Consider the following 14604-nt stretch of genomic DNA (forward strand, 5'->3'; position numbering starts at 1 on the left):
CACACACACACACACACACACACACACACACACACACAGCCTCTACAGAACATACTGCTGGACTTGGCACTACTCCATATTTTCTATCAATGCATCCAATACATTACATTACAATGAACATGCTGAGCCATTAATGTACTTTATTCCACCCGTCAACACTACTTGGTGCTAGCTGCTCCACTCCACTGCTCCGTCTGGAGCCAAAGGGGTAAATACTTTGATACACTGTGAAATAATAAGCAAGACTCACTCAAGTGTGATTAGATTTGCTTGGCTGTGATCCCGTTACTGTAAAGAAAAGCTTTCTGAAGAAGAAGGAATGAATATTAAACAGTATTTGACTCATTAATATGCTTCATTTAGAGGAAACCAGGGTTGGCAGGTTCTTACGCGTGTAGCCAAATTGACAGATTCATGTTTTCACACTGTCAAGGTTGGTACATTGCTAACAGAAAGTGTTTAGAGCACCTCAAGTTTTTATTTCATTATGGTTCAAAAATCATTTTTCAGATATTCCTCTGTTCGGCTACCCAGAGGAATTCTGAATCATTCCCAAGACTATTGAGTCATTATGAAAATAATGTCTTAAGCAGATAGTCTCTGTAGAATATGCCTGAAGATTTCTCGAGGAAGGCCCCCAGACGGCAAAATTATCACAACTGGAGCTACACAAAGCGGTAGAGTAGACATAAGACCCAAGCCAAAATCTGGGCCAGAATTATTTCCTCAATGTTAAGATCAGGATTGGCCTTCTGTGGCGCATTTGATAAGCTTACAATACATACAGCACATAAAAAAACAAACAAGAATGCCGGATATGAAGTTGTATTAATCTACTTATGGTCTAAATAGAGGAGTTGGTAGCTTACCCTGTTGAGGAAAGAAAGAAAGTAAGGTGTAAATGTTCATTAGACTGCAACTGGTGCAGCACACTGCACACAGCCCTGCTTCAATCCTATAAATCTCACATCCCAGACGGCTTGCACTTGACTCACCCTGCGATAACAAGCGACAAAATGGAGTTGGAAGATATTAAAAAAAAACCTGCAAAAGGGAGAAGCTACAATGCTTACTCAAATTATGGTGTAAAAGTGAAAACAGTAAAATCTTAATTAAAATATATCAGGTTTACTTTGGGCTCTGGTCTCTAATTAAAGTTAATTGGTTGGGTTGGATCTAGCTCAGGGCGGGTCGGGTTGGACTTTTTTTAAGCCTGACGTAAATACAACAAAAACAGAGTAGCTGTGACTCAATGAGCAGCGTTCCCTTCTCCATCCCTAGGAATGGATCCAGCTGCAGACAGAGATCGTTTCATGAGTGAGGAAAGGGTGGAATAAAACTTTCCCTTCCAGTCCATCATTTTCTGCCCCACCTTACACCAGCTGCATTACAGCAGCCTGTCAGTATGCTTCCTCCACCCTAGATATTTGAATTTATTTTCTTGTAGAAGCAGCCAACTCACCCTAGAGGTGACAACCCATAATAATCTCAGATTTGAAGGTGCCAACCTTCATCCCAGTTGTTTCATACTCTGTTGTAAACTGTCCCAGCACCTCCAGGAGGTTGATGTAGGCCAGCAGCACTACATCAACTGCAAAAAGGAGCATTTACGCTTGAAGTCTTAAATGGTAAAGTCTGAACTGAGATCTTCCTGGCTGCATTTAGAAATTCTGTCCATGAAAGTTACAACTAGAATCAGTGACAAAGGGCAACCCTGGCAGCGTCCAGAACAGTCTGAAAACAAGCTTGACATTTACAATAGCAATGCAAACCAAACTTTTACTGTGCTTGCAAGAGGTCCCATTTGGTTTTCATACCTGCAGAACAAAAATAACAGTAGATAAACATTTGTGCCTCTGGCAGACTCTCTGACAGAGGCACACGCTCTTCTAAGCTTACAGAAGCAGCCAAGCCTTGGTAGTGACATTTAGGAGGGCTTTAAGGAGGATCAGCAAAACCCAGACATTTAGTTTTACCTAAACTTTCTGTCTGCAGGAACCTTCCTTCTGTTCGACTTATGTCTTCTCTCTCTTGCACCCAGAGTAATAAACAATTTTATCAATGCTTTAAATGTCCATGCTTTATTTTATATACTTAGCATCCTCCTGAACACTAAATTTACAATCCTGTTTTTTTATAGATGCTTCCTAGGAGAATGGACCTCTCAAGGAGAATGGACCTCAGCCGGTCCATTCTCCTTTTGAGGCTTGCAAAAGTGTCTCCCTTGACCTTTGTTACACTTTGTCATGTCAAAACCACAAATCATATTGCAATTCACAGGATTTTTTTTTGTGATGGACCAAGACAAACAGAGTACATATGTGAATGTATGGTTACATTAAATGGGATTAAAAATTAGTAACAATTCTTAATTTTATTACTATAAGAATTAGAGAAGATTGTGATTTGAATTCAGCACACCTGAATCAAATTTTGCAAAATCATGTTTTTTTTTGTTTGTTTTTTTGCAGGATGTCTCTACAAGTCTTGCACTGAAATATTTCTCCATTTAAAAAAAAATAATGAAAATAAAAAATAGGTCAAGCTTAGTCAGATTGCATGGATGGTCGTCTAAGCAGCACATTTCTCCATTAGATTTAGGGATGAACTTTGAGATTTGCTTTGATCTAAACTATCTCATCTGTGTTGTGATGACTGATCTACATGATGTTTGTTCATTAATGCTCTCTAAGAAACAACTTCCCCTGCCACAGAACAGCTGAATTTATGCCGAGATTAAAACACTTAATTTGTTTTAACTAATTAGGTGAGTTCTAAAGGTTACTCATTGATTGCCATCAACCTGTCCAGGGACTGCAAATACAAGTGGAAATTAGTATTTTTTGCTACAAACTGGTACCATGTATCTTTCCTTTGAAAAGGTCAATGAAATGCTGAACATTATCTCTGTGTACAATAAAGAAAGGTCCAGGTCTAAAAGTCTAGATAAGAACTTGAAAATCATGCAAGATTTTCTTTTAAATTCAGATTTAATTATCATTGACTTTCTACTATAAAACTAAATCCCATTATAATACATCAACATTCATGTTTGCAATGTGAAAAAAGGAGTATATCTATTAAAGGTTTAGGCAAACTAGTTAGAAAACACTAAGATTTATCCTGTATTGACGTAAACCAGGCAACCTGCTCTTGTACGTGACTGACAGTCATGTACAAAGAGCTATTCCACACTCCAGCTTAGGCTAAACAGCTTACACAAGCAGTGTTCAGCCAGGGCTGAAAATCATCTTCCTTCAAGACTTTAAGAATGACAGCAAGTGAAACCAAGGACCTGGCAAAACTTATTGAATCAGAAAATCAGTCCCATTACATTACCCCCCAAAAGGGCCTGTTTTTGTGCATTTCCTCTCATAATCACGGCTCAGAAACAACCGGACCATGGGAGGAAACCAGCCTGTTTCGCTGCCCCGCGTTTGAAGGACACATTTTAAGACGGAACAAAACACGCATAGAGCCGAGTCTCTCACAAAGAGCCTGTTCTGCTCTTTGTGAGAAGTTTCACAAGGCCAGTTTTGGTTCCTTCTGTCTTTGCACAAGGCTTGCCTTTCACGAGGGGCTGGGAAAAGCCGGTTCAGGTAACATGTTTTCAGAACCCAGAGCTGAGGGAGTGGGTCAGTGTTGAGTGGTGTAATGGAAGGGGAACCCCTGAGATGGACACAGTGCTGAAATAAACATTGTGACATAGAGATGGGAGATAGGAAAAGCTGGGAAGAAGTACAGTAATGCAGCATTACAGAGGCAAATGCAATGTTTGCTAGCTAGAAATTTGACAGTCAAATTTGACAGTGGACTCCAGCCTATTTGTGGACTCACCAATTCACAATTTTTTCCTCTGAAATGTAAATTATTGAAGGAAAATTCATCTATCTGCTAGAGCTTAATACATAGAGGAAAGAAAATGCAGCTTGGGAAGTGAAAATATCTTGTCAAAATGCTACTTGAAACTCTATTAGCTGGCATTTGCAAATTAGCATAGTTAGCCAACTTTAACTCTGAACTTTAATTTCATTAGAAAAAAACATCAGTAAGAAATCAGTTTTTTGGACAATATTACAAATTTGTACCAAGAATTCCTTAAAAATACATTTCTAAGATTGTTCCTTTAAAAATCTCTACTTTTTTATGTTGATCATACATGTATATTACATAAGTAATCTTTTATGTATTCACTAATTTTACATATACACTTACTGTCTGTATCCTGTGAGCATGGGAAAAAAAATCTTGTTTATGCACACAATCTTGGACAATATCTCTGATTCTGAGACTTCCTGTTCCCAAAGGGCAGGGAAAATATCACGTGGCAGAGGCCGATGTCTTGGAAAAGAACAGAGTGGGATATCTAGCAATGGCAGATGCCTTTTATTCTTTATATGTGAGGAATTTTTTTGTTTGTTTGTTTAACTCATTTATGATAAAAAAAAAAAATAATGTTTAAAACTGGCATGGAAGAGGAAAAGTTTTTTTGGTCCCATCATAATAAATTTGTAGACTTTATAAAATTTAACAGGAACTATAACTAAGATTGGACTTTTAGGTTCAAGTATCTAGTTTGAATCAAAGTGTATTTGTGTGGAAAAGCACCTTATGAGCACTGTGCAAGTATCTGATGAAGTGGGCTTGTTTTTACTTCAATTGGCCAGGGAACCTTATTAATGTGCCTGAAATGATGAAATCAAATGCCAGAAGATTCAAATGAAAACTGGTCATCACCAGCTCTTTCAGCAGTATGATGAGCCAAGATATTTTGCTATATCAAGACAAAATCCTATAGAAAACATGTGCTGAGCTGAAGAGAACAGAGATGAAAACAAACTGGAGCAAATAGTCAAAGGTCCTTATCTGTTTATTCTTATGAAATTTCTTTTCACACATCTTTACTAGTGGGGCAAAGACGTGTGGAGGATGCTCCGTTTAGAAAATGTCCTACAAACCAGATTCTGCTATACCGAAAAAAAAATAAAAAAAATAGTTCCACAAAAAATGCAATAATTAAGTTATATCCATGTGTTTTTAAACATCCATCATTTTCTTTCTTCATGTGCAAGATTAAAACCGAGAACCTGTCTCTAGTAATCTTTCTCAAAGCTCAAAAACAACCAAAAGCGAAAGAAAGCTTTTAAAAATGTTTTTATAAGGTAATGGACAGAAATCAATTTTTTTTCCTCAGACTGAAAATGTTCATCATAACTGTTTTGCTATTAAACTTTCCACCCCCACTTTCTTTAACGACAAATGTGGAGAAACAGGTCGGACTAATGTGTCCGACTGCAGTCTAGAGGTCAGTTGACCAAAAATCAATCTCTCTTTTGAACTCTCTCCTCCTTTCTTCCTTCCACTCTCCTCCTACTTCCTCCAGCCTAATTGTAATTCATCAGGCGACAGTGTCCAGAGGAAACGTGAAGTGAGTGAATGAGGATAAGTATTTAATCCATCAAACTCCTTTCACTCCCACCAAGCAGCTGACTCGACAACTTCTCCCTGGGATTAGATACTCTTGCTGGAGGTATGGAAGGAGGGGGTCTAAGCTTCAATCCAGCTCAGCCCACAAGCGTCTGGCACACAAACAATCCAACAACAAAAAGGCTACCTTATAATTTAACATATTTACTACTGCACTATATAGACAAATGTCCCTTGTGAAACAGTGGTGTGAGTCAGAATGGATCCAGTCCCACTGCGGTTTCCCCCTCTGCTCCAGAGCTGATGATGGAGTGGGCAAATGACAGAATACACAGCGAGGACAAGCCACATTGTGTAGGAGGTACAGACCTCTGATCGTTGCAAGCTGCCTTAAAGGGGCACGTACCAATTTTCCAAGACAGTCACAAAGAGAACTGCTCCTTGCAAACAGTTTTATTATGTGGTGTAGAGGGATTGGCTTTTTAAAGAGGAAAAGCACAGTCTGTCTCTGTGTTTTTAGGTTGAATCAGGCTTAAAAAAAAAAAAAATTATATTTGTATATTCGCATAGTTCTCAAACTGTGACCCCATTGGTTCCACATGCGTCACCTACAGAAGACAAATTAGCTTCTTCAATTATGATACAAATGAGTTATCTGTGCTGTGGCACTAATAACCACTGACAGGCAAACTGAATCTCCACACACTGATCTTTGCTTCAGACACATCTAAGAAAAGTGCAGTGAGGAAATAATCAAGAACCCCCAGTATGAACTAATATGGACATTAGTGAACAAAGAACAAGTGCCAGTGGCTGCTACTTCTGCCATATTCCAGTTTCCAGGGAAGTCAGAAACTAAATCTAGGAATGACTTAAACCCAACTCAACTTTCCGCCAATTCCAAGAAGGAAGACAAGTGGGATTTGCAAATTAATGTTATACAAGCGTCGAATATTGCAGCTTGGGTGCCATGTGGCTCATTGGTGGAGTGGCTGCGACTTATGCTGAAGCTACAATCCTCAAAAACTGTAGTCCAAAGTTTGATTCCCAGCCCCGGACCATTTTACTGCATTTCTTTCCCTTCTCTTTCTGCTCAACTTCCTGCCTAATGAATAAAAGCCACTGGTGTCAAACAACCCTGCAGCTTTGTCACAGCTTTCTGTGCTTTCAAACACTGCAGGAACATATTAGTGGAGAGTGTGTGAAACATTTAATTAGACACAAACTGAAGTGCAAATACACAGTTTTTGCCGCAGTCAAGCTTTTATGCAATCATTTTAAATAACTTTTCTACTTGAAGTACCTTGTTGATGTGACTGGTTATAACTTGCTCAGCAGCTTATGAAACTTTTTCCATCATCGTTTTACAAAGAATCACGAATCACACTTTTTAAATTCCAATCTGCGAGAAAACCAACAGGCAAGTCGCGCTAGCCCTTTTGTGAGCCGTTTATTTTCATGTTTCTTTTCTGTTATCTTTAACATACTAATTTTACTTACACATGCAAATGAAGTGAGTGCTTCGCTTTGTACAGCGAAAAATCCACAAAGTGACAGTGACGAGGTGTGGAAAGCAAATACAGACTTTTTTCACAAACTTTGTTTTTAGCTCCAGATTTTCCTGCACCTCCAAAGGCTGTGTTGAGCTTTTTATTTATTTCTTTGTCTGATTATATCCAGACTCTGTTGTGTTTAATCACCATTGTGGTTTGGAGAATTTTCTTCAACAGGGAGAGTGAAGCTGGTCACAGTGGATTGAAAAGTATTTTATTTAAATGCAGGGCGACGCTGGATTAAAACAAAACAAAACAAAAAAAAATTCTTAAATCCACATAAGAATCTGCGGTAAGACCAAGTCTGATGTTCAAAGACACCTGTCATCCAAACCTGACTGGTCTTGAGATGTTTTACAAAGAGATCAGACGATTTCATTCTCTTGCTAAAAACATTATTCAAAAGACATGCAGCACATTGTTTGAGCAAAAGACGTTCCACAGTATTTATCCTGGGGAGCTGAATAGAAATACAACACTTTTCACATGTTTACCATTAAAAACTCTAAAAAGAAACATATTGTTTTTTATTCCACTACACAATTCCTACTTTGTGTTGGTCTACAAGATGAAACCACATAAAATAAATAAGTTAAAAATGTCAGTACACTCCTGAATTAGCCAATAGAAATAGTTAGAAATAATTATTAAAGGAGAGATGTTTGGTCTGATTTAAAATCAGGAAGTGAGAAGAAATGTGTGCATTTTAATTTGATTTATGTTTATATCTGATTTAAACTGTACATTTTAAAATAAATGACTGAAGATGGATCATACTTGTGTTTTCTAGCTTTGACACTGATTTTATCACTGATCTGCCCTTAATGTTTCTAGTTTATTACCAGTAAGGACATGCATCTTGGCTTTCCGTATGTCACGACGCAAACAGAAAGGGATTCAGAGGAAAATAATGACTAATATGGAAATTTACCTGGGGTTCTTCTTTGACATGCAGATCTGCTTGTTTGTGCCCAGGTCTTTGAGAACTGGGCCAAAAAAAATAAATAAAAAATTGGAAAACTGTGGCAATGCAAACAGAAAATGCTACTAGTAACAATGCAGAATTTGAGTTTTCCTGAGATGGAGATAAATGTGTGTGTGCTCAAATCGTACACACGCTGGCAAACCCAAACACTTTACAGTGTGAAATGAAAATCAAATTCCCTGTTTGCACGTGGCGCCAAGGACCTTGGTACATTTTAACACTTCACAGACGGCTGCTTGACCTTGCGTATTAATACGTCATTGTCGACTCAACGCGCCCTTGAGTCGTTCTGTCAACTCATCTCAAAGGGCTCGGTGCACTCCAACGTGTGTCAGCACACCATGTCAAAAAAACAAACAAAAAAACACCACAGCCATGTTTTCTTCTGTTCATGCCACTACAGGCAAGAGATTAGAGGCGCCACGAGAGACAGATAACAGATATATCCCAGTAAACATTTCCAAGATGCTTCTCCTGTACTGTAAACTCAACAAGGTTCAACTGAAGACTCACAGCTTGTGTGATCGTTTGGTATTCTGCAGTCAACAGCAGCTATACAGTCACTGGCAAAGTATGTGTTCTTGTGTGCTAAACCTGTATGTTAAGTCAGGCTGGCACATGTCAGCCTGTGAGCTTTTCATGTTACTGCCTGGACAGGAAAAATCTTGTGGGAAGAGAGGCATTAAAGTAAGGCACAGACATGAAGACGACAGAGCTACAGTCAACAAAGACGGATGACGATGTTTGAAAGCGACTTAGTTGGATATCTGTGTTTGGACGAGACAAGAAAGTAATCTAGTTTAAGAAATTAAAACTGAGCGAAGTCGACCTCCCTTCTTTCTACAAATTGTTAGTCGGAGTGTGAGTGAGTCAATGTCAGCCATGTGATGAAAAAGAGAACAAATGTGAGATTTAGTTTCTAATAACACCAGCATGCCAGAAAATGTGGTACCAAAACTGTTTAGTATGACAGTTTTCTCTGTATTGCAAGTTTTTAAAGGAAGTCTGACCGCACATTGTCACAGTCAAGCGAGACCCAGATTTGATGCCAACCCAATCCATGTGTACCATTTCTAAAACACATGCAGTGAAAGATCGAAGGACTGTGGAAAATGTTCAGTATGACCAGTTTGGAACTGGGAGTTTGGAGTAACGCCTCTGTCTCCATCTCCATCCTGAGCTCACCATGTACAAGCACAGTAACAAAGCCCAATGAGTAAAAGGAGAACAAACGATGTGTGCGTTACCAGATCTCAGTGTCAGCGCAAAGACACTAAATACGTTAATCAGAGGAGTTCAATCGCCATAAAACACCTGGGAGTTTACTGCCAATCACTACAGATACAATCAAAACAACAACATCCATCTAACGTCTACATGGTCTTTGTAAAATCCCACGAGGCTGGTCCCTGTATCCTAAATAAAAAACAACAGAAACACTACACACTCCACAGGAACACCCCTCAGCTTTCTGACCCTTTACACCCAAACTGTGATGATTTTTTTTTCACTCACAAAAATTCTAAAACAAATTTCATTAAAACTTCAAACCAAAACATGAATCCTCTCTGGTTTAATTCATGCAACGAATTGCCTAAAGCACTGAGCAGCTATGTCTAATATTTATAGTACCATTTATGAAAAAAAAAAATCAGATTACACTGTTTTTAAAACATTTATTTAAATAACTGAATTCACCATGTGAAACCTATGATAGATTGCTTACATTCATCAATGTTTTCAAGCCTTCATTTCTATTAAGATGAGTTTCTGCTTACAGCTAATGAACACACAACATTTTAGATTATATCAGAAAAAAAATGAAATTCTTATTGCAAAAATGTCTTTTTGCACTTTAAAAAAACTACCTTTTAAAAATGTACTTTAAATCTAACTGTGATTATGTATGTGGAGATATTCTAATTTACTGAAAATGACTGTATATAAATTTTAAAAAAAGACAGATGCAAACTCCCTAATCAGCTATAGGTTTTCCTAATGATTATTTTTGATCATATTTTTCTCACCTAGTTTTTTGAAAATTTCATTATTGATTTCAACATTTGATTAGACGTTCAGCTGACTAGTCCAAGTTTTGTGTTTACAGAGCTTGTTTGTTTTGGAGTGACCTTGTTTATACATCTTACAGGAATAAAACTCTAAGATGTTTCTGTTTCAGCCTTTGCTATTCAGATCCAGGGTTGCATGCATGGACATAAACAGAAACTGTGAGGGTGGAAGCCTTCACCACTCAGCATCGTGAGCCTTCAGCAGCCCCTGGATTGTCATTTTCATGTCTGCTTCATTACACATTTTGTTTTAAAAAGCAAAACCCTAGCTCCTCAGTGAGTTCCAAAGTCACGTTATGTTCCCAGAAATACCCAACACCTCCTATTGGGATGCAGTGAGTTTGGAATTCCATGTTATTTAAACATTTATCCCATCAATTAGAATAACTGGTAAGTTCTTAAACAAGTTCACACAATGCAGGCTAACTATTATATCTAATAGTAAAATCAGCAGTTTGTTCTACGTTGACCTGCCAGAAGTCCAGGTATCTCTGGACTGTATGATGTAGTTCTCCAGAACTCAACATGAAAGAAACTTTGTTCACCAAGAGGAAATTGGCAACATATGGTAAAAGTGTGGCAGGACCTTTGGTGGGGTAATTATGCAATGTATGGGGCTGTTTCAGATGAAAACATAGAATAGGACTCTTGGAACAGAATGCAGTCAAATATGAACATGCGTGAGCAAAATTTGGTTATACATTCTTGTCTGAGGGATTTCTAAAAGCACAGACTGAATTATTTATTTTTATTTTTTTGTAAATCGTTGCAGAGCTAATGTGGGTTGAAGCTGACGACTTCCAACAGAACTGGCTGCATCCTGACACCAACATCCATTATATGCAATTCAACTGTAACCACTGATGACAATTTTCAGAAATGTAGGCCCATCTAAAAGTGCAAGTACAGTGATTGGCGGAAAAACGAAAACCACATTTCCTCTCATGGTTCATATTTCTAACTGTGGTAGATGGAAACTTGTGGGCAGCAGTGTGGGCTACACACCCAAAACAGGGAGGGGGCTCCAAGGAGACATAGAGCTGATGTTTACCAGTGGTGGTGGGGGTTGGGAGGGAGGAAGAAGGTATTTAACAGCACAGCTTTCAAATGAATACAGATAGAAATCAGAATTTCAAGTGTAATATCTTTCAAAACCTACAAAGTTTACATTAGCAGTCATACCCCTTTAACTTTTCACATTTTGTCACATTACACCCACATTCCTCCATTAGTTTTATCTGGATTTTATGTTTTAGACTAGCAGGAAGTGGTACATAACTGTGATTGGTTAACAGTTATGTGTTTGGATTGTTGGAGAAAGCCGACAAATATAGACAGAACCCTCATGTACATATGGAGATCATAAGAGCTCCATGCAGAAAGAAGCCAACATGGGACGTCCTCACTGCAATACAAATAAAATCCTAAAAATTTAAACTGGAAGGCAATTTTTGATCCTCTCACCACAATGCTTTACGAACTAAGACAATGTGCTTAGGATGATGCACGCTGTTTGCCACACATAGTTTTGCTGGTGGGTCAAACTGAGCAGCTTGAGGCAGGAGAACTCTGCAGCTCCTCCAGACTCAAGTTAGGCCAAGGCAAGGGCAGCGTCTATCAGAAAACGTACCCCAGAAGCCTGTCAGTTTAGTCATGCATTTGTAAGTTTGCAGTTGTCCCATATTCTTTCCATTTCCAGACGATGGACTGAACAGTGAGTTGTTCAAAGTCTGGAACATCCCTGCTTTAAACTTCTCAAGAACTGCATTTCTAACCCACCTGCTTGTGTTCCTTGGTTTTAACCAGGGAGAATTCCTACGACCAATGAGATCTTAAACCTATGTATTCTTCCTACAATTAAATTATGCACAAGTTGACTCCAATTTCTAACCACTTGACTTCTGATTGGTTTCAGCATAAATGGCTGCCAAATTAAAATAAGCTTTTTTTTTTTTTTTTTTTTGGATATCAAATTTTAAAATGTTTTGAAAAGCCTTTATCTTTCGTTTTAGATCATCTCTCAAATTACTTCAAAACTATGCACTACTTTGTTTTGGTCTCTCAGAAGAGATTCAGGTAAACTTCATAAGAATCACGTTTTCCATGGCCCTGAATATCAGAATGAGGTCATAGTCACATCTCCAGCACAGGTGATCTCCAAAGCTTAGGGCAACACCATTCTGTTTTGTAATATTATGAGTCTTTCTGTAAATTCAAAAATGAAAACCAAATGTTTTTAGGAAAACCCTTCACTAGTTAAAACAGCAGCAGGGGGAAGAGCAAAAAAAAAAGTCTTTCAGATTATGCAATAGCAACAGATGTTAAAAAAACAGATGAAAATAAATTTTGTGCACATGTGTTATATCTGTCATGAGACATGTGCTTTCTTGTTTCATTAGTGGGATGCCAGTGCAACAAAGCTTGAAGAAAAACTCTACAGCAAACAATCATGAGAACTGAGATGCTGCTGAGCTGCAATCAGTTCCCTCATAAACATGTACTTATTTGATCAGCCATCCTTCCACATCCAAATATTTAGTCATCCTGCTGCTCGGGCCCTGTCAGACTGTTATGATGGATCCACAGGCACATGTTCACTGTAAACATAAGCAGCTTGCTGCTACACCGGACCCCTGCGTGGTGCTTTGGCACTGGATGGAAATGTTCAATCAATATAATCCACTTAACAGTGCTGGGCGCAGATTACTTCAAGGTTAAACAACCTGCCGTACGCTGAATGAATTGCCGCTGATGCGCGCATTTGCGCACTTACAAAAACGTGTTACATTTTACGGCGCCTTCTGAGCGCTTTAATAGGAGGATGTGCTCCATTACTGTTTATCCCAAGACATATCCTGGACCCCCTGCTAACGGGAAGCAGGTGGACTTATCTGCGTCCAAGTGGCCACTTTAGAGTCTCAGCGTATACGTACACAAGCACGGATGCGCATTAATGGGCAGGAAAAGGAGGTTGTGCGAAAACACAAAGACAATGCGGCAGACTTCTGATGCCGGTAAAGTCGTTAGTTCGTCAGAAAGAAGTTCTTACTAAGGATGTTTTACAGGAATTCTTAAGCGACCCACCCGGTGCCACAGTGCCAAAGTTCTCCACTTCCCGATGACGCACCGCAGCGCATTGAGTTAAAGGTTAGGGGTCCCAGCGGAGTCTTAACTAGCGGACAGTCAGTCACGGTTGTCTTTTTAATTTTAAACCTCGACTATTTATGGAATATCCAAATAGTCTTCCAGCTAAGTTTTAAAATCCGCCCCCCCCCCCCAAAAAAAAAAAAAAAAAGACAGCACAGCATGGAAACTTTTGACTCGATAAGTCAAATTAGATCAACGTGTACAACCAAGAAACAGATTAAAGAACATCAAGCGTCATTTTAAACTAAAAGCATACCAGCGTTTTCAGTCTCACTCACCTGAAGCTGCGAGTCCAAACAGGACAGCGATGATATTGAGCCCCTTTACGCACATTTGGTCGGCCAGTCAACTGAGCAGTGGGGGAGAAGAGTCAACAAACCCCAGCCTGTTCAAACTCCTTCCACAGACTGACTCACAGAGACAGCAGAACCGAGCGGCAAAAAGCTCCCCTGGGGGAGAGTAAGAAAGAGAAGAAAATAGAAAAAGGTCGCGATAAGTCCTTTATTTCAGCTTCCCTGTCCAAAGACGCTTCCTAGCCTGTCTTCTGGCCTCAAAGATTTGACTCCTAGTACCCTCCCTCCCACTATAATTTCGGGCGGAGTGAAAAAAAAAGAAAGGAGGAAAAAAAGAGGAAGAGGAACAAGATTTGAACATCTATGTCTCATCGGACCAGTTCTGCTGCTACAGGTGTTATGTAAACTGACCATACGCTGGAAAATCTAATCGGTCTCAAACATGTAATGGAAACAATTTTATAACTTAAGTTTTATACACTATAAAAAATAAATTCATATATATTTTAAATTCTTTTAATTCTAAACCAAACCTGTTGAAAAAGTAAGACAGCAATGGTTGCAGTAGCAAAACTTGTTTTGTTTTTTTAAATAGAAAATATGTTTTTATGCCATGATTTTTAAATCATGGCATAAAATCATTAAATCATGCGCTTTTCCGTAATATTAATTACTGAGATGTCACCTCATTCATCTACTTGAAAGTTTGTTTCTGCTTATGACATCACTTCCCCATAAATGCAAAGTCAGTCATTAACGCTGACGTTTTAAAGAAGTCTGGAATCTTAGGCGACTTTATTTTAGATATCAACTTCAATAATGACGTTTGACATCCCTTCACTGCACATTACAGAAAAAGAAAAAAGAGAAACTTTAATCTGTTTAATTGTGAAGCGGAGAACAAGTACAAGAAAACAAAAACTAAATATAACATAAAGCTCATCACAAATAATAATAAAAATAAAAATAAAAATCAGTTACTTGTTGGTGTGTTACTGAATCGTCCAGGTTTTGTTTTGTGGCATTTAATGTGCCAGGGTGATGTACTCGGATTGATTTTTCATTTTAAAAAAGGGTTAAATAATATTTAGTCTTGTTTACAAAAAATACCACAGAGCTTCATTTATGTT

General features: G+C 38.5%; 1 protein-coding gene across 1 annotated transcript in view; it reads right to left on the bottom strand.

Moving 5' to 3' along the window:
- LOC103154611 (myelin protein zero-like protein 2) overlaps positions 1-13775 on the bottom strand; it is a 23896-nt gene extending 10121 nt beyond the window's left edge. Inside the window, exon 1 of the mRNA XM_016662870.1 lies at positions 13460-13775. Coding sequence (XP_016518356.1) covers positions 13460-13514 — 55 coding nt within the window. The 5' untranslated portion in view covers positions 13515-13775. The remainder of the gene's footprint in view (positions 1-13459) is intronic.
- Positions 13776-14604: the final 829 nt, after the last annotated feature.

Source organism: Poecilia formosa, unplaced genomic scaffold (genome assembly GCF_000485575.1).
Source record: "Poecilia formosa unplaced genomic scaffold, Poecilia_formosa-5.1.2 Scaffold393, whole genome shotgun sequence".
Classification (NCBI taxonomy): Eukaryota; Metazoa; Chordata; class Actinopteri; order Cyprinodontiformes; family Poeciliidae; genus Poecilia; species Poecilia formosa.